A 6,933-nucleotide genomic window follows, 5' to 3' on the forward strand; every position below is an offset into this window, starting at 1 on the left:
GTGCTACTCTGCTTCGTCTGTCAGTAACTCTGCCTTTGCACCATTCCCACTTGGGTGTGCTCTCTCCAACAGGCTGCTGCCAGGGATGTACTCAGATAAAGCCTCATCAACGCCATGCACCACGACATTACAGCTTCCCTCATAACTGTACTACAGCCTCATATTTGCCCTTTTTCATGCCTCGTCACACTCACACAAGCCTGTGACTAAGTACTGGTCTCTAGTCTTACTCGCTCATCACTCCCAACAGGAACAGTCAAGCAGCAGGTCTATCCCTAGCACACACCAAACACACACTTTTTTACCATTCCTCACATCTCCTACTTTGCATCCCCAGGGAGCTCCACCAGCACAACCCCACACATACCAAGGCCTTTAAAGAAGTCACTGAGCCAAGTTCAAACACGACACTGGGCCACCCTTTGGAAATGGCTTTATTAAGCCTCCAGTAGGCCGACAGCTGTGCTGCAGTTCATTTTACAGCTTGCTCCTTCTCCATCTTAAGCTTACCTGCAACTTAATTATGTACTCCGCAGACACCGCTGTACCAAATAACCTAATGCCATCCAGAAAACCCAAGTGTTTGGGCAGCAGGGGCACACAGAAGAGCTGAAAGGAGAGGCACAGAGCAGGAAGCGGCTCTCAGACCAGACTGGCACACGCTACCCAGGACACCGACGCTGCGTTTTATTCCATGTTCCATTTACCCCCATGTCTTCAATTATTCTTTCCTCCGAGGCTTTGCATACAATTTAGGTCAGATCTAGTCAAGCACTGAAGTGTCAAATTGAACGTTACAACAAGCCAGAGCACACCCTGAGAAACGGGAGGGAAAAAGCTGATGTGACTATCTTTTAAAAATTCAGAAAACTATTTCTCTTTTCCTTTTCTTCCTTCCTCATATTATTTCATAAGCAAACACCTGAAGTCCTATACCAGGGTAACCTTTAGCAAAGTATCTGAGCTATCGGGTCCACACCTACGTTACCCAATAATTTACAATGCAACGAAATAACTTTATTATTCAACAACACGCTGAAAGGAAAGAGAAGCTGAAGAGGTCAAGATGATTATGCATCAGATAAAGTCTCACCACAGTAAGGAAAATAAAGTTACTGAAGTTCCAACTGGCGTTTCTGTTTTCAACAATACCACATCAGAAATTACCTTATTACAGCAATTTTGCTGATTTATTTTTTTTAAGCAATTAGCTGATATATATTTACTTGTCAAATTGCAAGGCTTTTACTGTCAGATGAGCCAACTTCCACACTGGGAAATGTAACACTTATCTAATTATTCAGTGATTTATTTCTTTTTTCCACTCCACACATAGTAAATTCTCCCCAGCAGTCTTTTCCAACTCAAATTTACGGCTTGTAAGCCGAGTGCGTAATAACCCTTTAATGACTGATGTTTGCAAAGGTCCGGTTAACAAACCTCTCCCAAAGACACAAGGTGAGGAAGAACAGCACACTCACAAACCGCACCGAGACAAAGCAGGAACAATTTACACCACCAGAGAGAACAGCCAGTGCACTAAATATTCGGCCCTATTAACTGATGCATAAAACAACTCCTCCTGTTCACAGCAAGGTTCTGCTTCTCGACTTGGCCTTAAGCAACGGTACAACATTTGCATGCGATGCATTATTTTTATATTATGATGTATTGTAGTGTTCTAGAACACTGGCTTCAGCTGTCAACAAGCAGAGGGAGTAGGCACTTCATCCTGATTACAACATAAAGGGGAAGCTTTCATACTGATGAGAAGCACAAGGTGGGGAGTGCTTTGGGGAGTGCTTCTCAGTTTACTGAAGGTGCAACGCTAGGTCTTATGAACTGAAGGGAAAAGGATGAAACATCCAAATCTGTACTGCTGTCATCTTCTTTCATCACAGAAAAAAAAATCCATTATTGAATTTTATCTAGCACCTACAATGCACCTGACCTCACAGCCCAGCACAGACCCTGTTCATCAGTCAGTTTTAAACGTGGCCTGACACTGTGGTAGAGACCTAAGTACTAACACATTGCCAGCTCATGAGCAATAAATTGTGTAATACAGAAAAAAGTTTTCTTTGTTTCCCTCAACACATTCCCACTAAGCATTTTGTGTCATATGTTTCATTAATACTTATCATAAAATAAAGAGGCAAAGACCACTTGTTGAATGCTAAATCATTCTATGGGATATTCCATCTTTGTCACCATATGATATTCATCCAGAAAAAAATGTATTAAATTAAATGGAATCATCTCAAAGCATCAGAAAGTCACAGCTGTGCTAGTGCTCAGTTACAGCCACTTCGTCCCCTCTGCAGGTTCCCTGTTCAGTTCCAAAAACGTTCTAGAATGAAGATCCCACAAAACTGACATCCCAATCACCTTTGGGTTTTGTTTCTTAACCTATCCTAGAAAGCTGGGACATCACGAATTCACTGTTACTGTGAATAAGGTGAGTTTGTGTGTTCTTGGTCTGGTCAAGACCCACACAAGTAAGATCACATTTGAGAAGTCCAAACCCAGCCTACACTAAAGGTGTCCTGGGCCAATTCTGGCAACAGATCTTGAGGGCCGGGGATAGATTTAACATTGAGCTATTTTTACCTTTAAATTCCACCTTCTCGATTTGCAGCAACACACACCCCATGGCTTTCACTGTTACCAAAAGCAGTGTAATGATTATAAAATAATCCACAGCAATATTTTCGTATGATTTAAAAGGTCACAGAAATCCGTACATCAGAATGAGCTGTCTAAGTAAGGTGCTGCCTGCCTTACCTGGATAGAGCTGTTTGAACCTATACCAGCTGAAAGATGATTTTAATGTACTAACAGTCCTAAGGCATGAATCAGATTAATAATCAGAAGTGAAATATCATGTTCTACCTCGTCCAGTGACTCAAACCACAGAAGTGAACTTTTATTGTACACTAACATTCACAAAATTTGATCTCAGGCTGCTTACTTGCTGACTTACTCCTAACCTCAATAAATTAAAACAGAAATGGAAAAGCGTGCCTCTATTTTGAGACCTTTACAAAGGCAGCAAAACAATTTCATACACTTGTAAGCAAGAACTTCAATAAAGGCTATCAAGTTAGAATATCCATACCTTTTTGTAACATCTGATATGATTGCTAGTCAGGCACCTCTGAAGCACATGAGATGCAAACTCTAAATGCTGTCTGCTGATCCTCCAAGGCTCATCAAATCAACTAGTGTTGATTTTCAATTAGATGTTGCAAAAGCACATCTTATGACTGATGTAAAGATTTGGAGAATGTTTTTCGAAAAAGGACCACCATCCAAGACCAACTTAAATACAAGTTACTCACAGATGCAAAATTGACTTCTTTGATTTAAAGAAGACCAACTGAGTTTCCATAACAATGCTAGAAAGCTTTGAATTGAAAATTTCAAGCGCTGCTACTTCACTACACAACTGTAAAGTACCTTTTTTAAAAAGGCATTTACTCACAAGGAACCAATTCCAAACTACCATAATCTCCACTAAACTAAGGCTACAGACGATTATGTGCACAAGTCAGGAGAACAGACCCCAACAAGAGGCAGAAGATGTGCCACCTTCCAAACTAGCTGCTTTTAATTGTCTCATGTTTCAACTCTTCCTGTCTGGTCCCAGACAAATCCAAATAGCTCCAGATTTGGAAAGCTAAACAAAATACATCAGATTAGGAAATACAGAAGGAAAAAAACCTCCAGGATTAATGTGGCTGAAGACCACCAGACAAGAACCACAAGTCAAATTCTCAGTGCTCTCTGAGTCTCTGAAAGCATTATCATGTAGCTTATCTACTGCCTCTTAGTCTCATACCTTTTAAGAACAGTTTTTCCCTTGCTACATTTGTACGACACTCTGAAACTTCCTTGTTTTGTGACTCTCCTTTGGTATTCCTGATGGTTCCACAACCATGAGAAACCCCAAGTATCATAAAGGCAGAAGAAATCAGTCATCACTCCAAAATGCTATCGATGGCTGAAACATCTAGGAATGCAAGGTACTAGAAAAACAGGATCCTAATCTGCCAGTCACCAAGGGGAAATACACAATGCGTTAACCACCATGGGATACACTTTTTCAGACTCCCTCCTAATTGCATGGAATAAAATTCAGCAGAGAGGCATTACAGCCCTTATTTTTGCTGTTTGAGTCAAGTAGTTTAAAAAATAATAATAACCAACCAAGAAGAGTTTCATCAGACACTGATGAATTCTAAACCTTGACAAGAGCTCCTTACAGTAAGTCCTACCGTCTTTTTAATTTAAGTCACTGTTTGCATAAACGCATACTACCACATTTTGCTGATACCCTAAAGGTCAGCAAATTCATTACGAGCCACACTGTGAGGCAAGAAAACCCGCAGAACTATTTGTTCTGTTCAGATGTTTAGACTTAAACTGGATCTCTGTTACACATACATCAACAGTAGGACAATAATAATAATGGGTAATAATAATTCTCCCAGTAAGATAACTTTGAATTACCAGCTACATTGAAAAAAAAACACACACTTTTTTTTTTAACCAAGGTCATATGATTTTCCTACACTTACGATTAAGTTACAGTTATTGAGTCATACACCCTCTTAGTAACCAATTATTTTTAAAAGATAACACTCGGAATTCCCTTCTGCCACTACTGCACTCCTCGATGCAACACCACTTCAGAACTGAATTACTGCTTGTGGCCTACAGACCTTTTTGTACACCTCAGAACAACAAGCAGCTGGAAAATATTGACTGAGAAAGCACTCGATGCTCTTTTAATAGGCATCTCTTTCTATAAGGTATTGAGGTAATGATATACTAAGAGTGTTTTCCATGGTATATTAAGACTGCAGTCTCATTATGCTTCAGATTTTGGTTTTGCTTCGTCTGCTCTACAGAAATTGTCCTAATTATATGCATTAGCCTGAAAGCAAAGTTTATGCTTAAAGAATAGGCATTTTGCGCTCTAAATACCTGAACACACAGCACAATCAGGATTACTGATCGACAACGGCTTCCTATTGACAATTTGTAAATCTAGTATTTACTCTGTGTTCCCTGTAACCAGCAGTTCCGTATCACATAAATACAGCCTGCTTCCAGCTTGAAGACAACTCAATGTTTGCAAGCTCCAAATTAGACGCAGTAGCTAAAAAAAAAAAGGCATTTTCCTCCGACCTGTTCTCTCAAGAATAATGCAGTACATTGAAATTTGAGTGCAGACCTGGCAGCATTTTAACAACACGAGTGAAAAAAAAATAAATAAATAACTTCCCGCTACGGTGTTGGCTGTATCGATGAATGTGCAATTTATAAATTGAACCTATCAATAAATTAAGGTGTGCGATCCAACAGAATTCGGGTTTTAATGGATTTGATGGACTGATAAAACAGGTACAGCTTGTTAAAAATCCCTTTGATGCACCAGGCTCCAGTTTTATTTCTATAAGCCAGGCCAGCCAAAGGTATTTTGGGGAAATACAGCGTTCGGATTAAACGTAGACATAACCTTCTTCTTGCCCACTTAAAGATTTTTGCATCATAAACTCTGCTCGGAGGGGGGGGGGGGCGGGATGATGAAAAACGAGCCTACACGAAAACAGAGCGTGAAACAGAGACGGGGGATTATGCAAGTAGGCGCGCTGACACCGAGCGCAGGATCTCAAGCCCTGGTCACACTGACAGGTTTGAGGAGGGGGGGGGGGGGGGGAATAAAAAATAAATAAAAACCGAACATCACCGGTTGTAACACTGGAGCATTCGCTGAGTATAACAAATAAACTGAGGGGATAGTGTTTATAATGGGGGGGGGGGGGGGTACATGACACCACAAACTTGCAGCAGGCAGGCACCCCTTCCCTTCCCCTTTCCCTTCCCTTCCCCTTCCCCTCCCCTCCCTCCCGCAGCGCCCAGGCCCGGCAGAGGGCAGGCGGGGCCCTGTCCCCGCGGCGCCACGCCGCAAGATGGCCCCGGCGCGGCCGCGGGCTGCCCCCCGCCGGGACACCCCCACGGCGGGGCCGCGCCGCGCCGGGCTCGCAAGATGGCGGCGGCCGGGCCCGTTGGACGCCTCAGCGGCGCCCCCCGGCCCTCCCCCCCCCCCCCCCCCCCCCTCCCCTTCCCCTTCCCCTCCCCGCGTCCCGGGGGCTCCCGGCGGAGCGGAGCGGGACGCCCGGAGAGCTGGGGCTGCGCTGGGTTGTGTTGTGCTGGGCTGTGCTGGGCTCGCTGCCCCCGTCCGCCCCTCACCTTTGAATTTGAGGTCGGTGGGCGGATCGAGCACCAGGATCTGCTCGTGCTTCGCCACAGCCCCGGCGGCCGCCATCTCGCTCGCTCGCTGCGGCGGGGGGAGGAGGAGGAGGAGGAGGAGGAGGAGGAGGAGGGCGAGGAGGAGGAGGAGCGGTGGCAGCGGCGGCAGCAGCAGGAGGAGGAGGAGGAGGAGAGGCGGCGGCGCCGCTCCCTGTCGGGGGCTCGGAGCGCAGCGCAGCCCCAGCAGCCGCTCGCCGCCCTCCCGGCGCAACGGCACGAGGGCGACGGCGGCGGAGGCGGCGGGGCCGCTGCGCGCATGCGCCCGGCCGCTCCTTCGCCTCCCTCGCCGCCCGCCCACTGACAGCTGCGGGCCCGTCGCAGGGGCGCTGGGGAGAAATGGGGACTACAGCTCCCAGCATGCCGCGCGGAGGGAGGGGGCGGCGGGGCATGCTGGGGGGTGTAGTCTTTTCAGAGAGCCCCGTTCTCCAAATGGGAGAAACCAGAAAATCGCTTTGGTTCCCTTTGGAAATGAGGGGTGGGCGAATTGGGCAGAAGGTCTGAAAATCTGATGGGGCTGGGCTCTTCAAAGCTCACTCCTGGTCCCCGCCTCAGGATCATTGCTGGCCAGCACCAGGGTGGCTCCACCACGCTGGGAGTCCCCTTTAGCGCTGGCAA

General features: G+C 45.7%; 1 protein-coding gene across 1 annotated transcript in view; it reads right to left on the bottom strand.

The window, feature by feature from the left end:
- VAPA (VAMP associated protein A) overlaps positions 1-6,586 on the bottom strand; it is a 28,829-nt gene extending 22,243 nt beyond the window's left edge. The window contains exon 1 of the mRNA XM_038175591.2: positions 6,259-6,586. Coding sequence (XP_038031519.1) covers positions 6,259-6,334 — 76 coding nt within the window. The 5' untranslated portion in view covers positions 6,335-6,586. The remainder of the gene's footprint in view (positions 1-6,258) is intronic.
- Between the last annotated feature and the right edge of the window lie 347 nt (positions 6,587-6,933).

Source organism: Anas platyrhynchos, chromosome 2 (genome assembly GCF_047663525.1).
Source record: "Anas platyrhynchos isolate ZD024472 breed Pekin duck chromosome 2, IASCAAS_PekinDuck_T2T, whole genome shotgun sequence".
NCBI classification, from domain to species: Eukaryota; Metazoa; Chordata; class Aves; order Anseriformes; family Anatidae; genus Anas; species Anas platyrhynchos.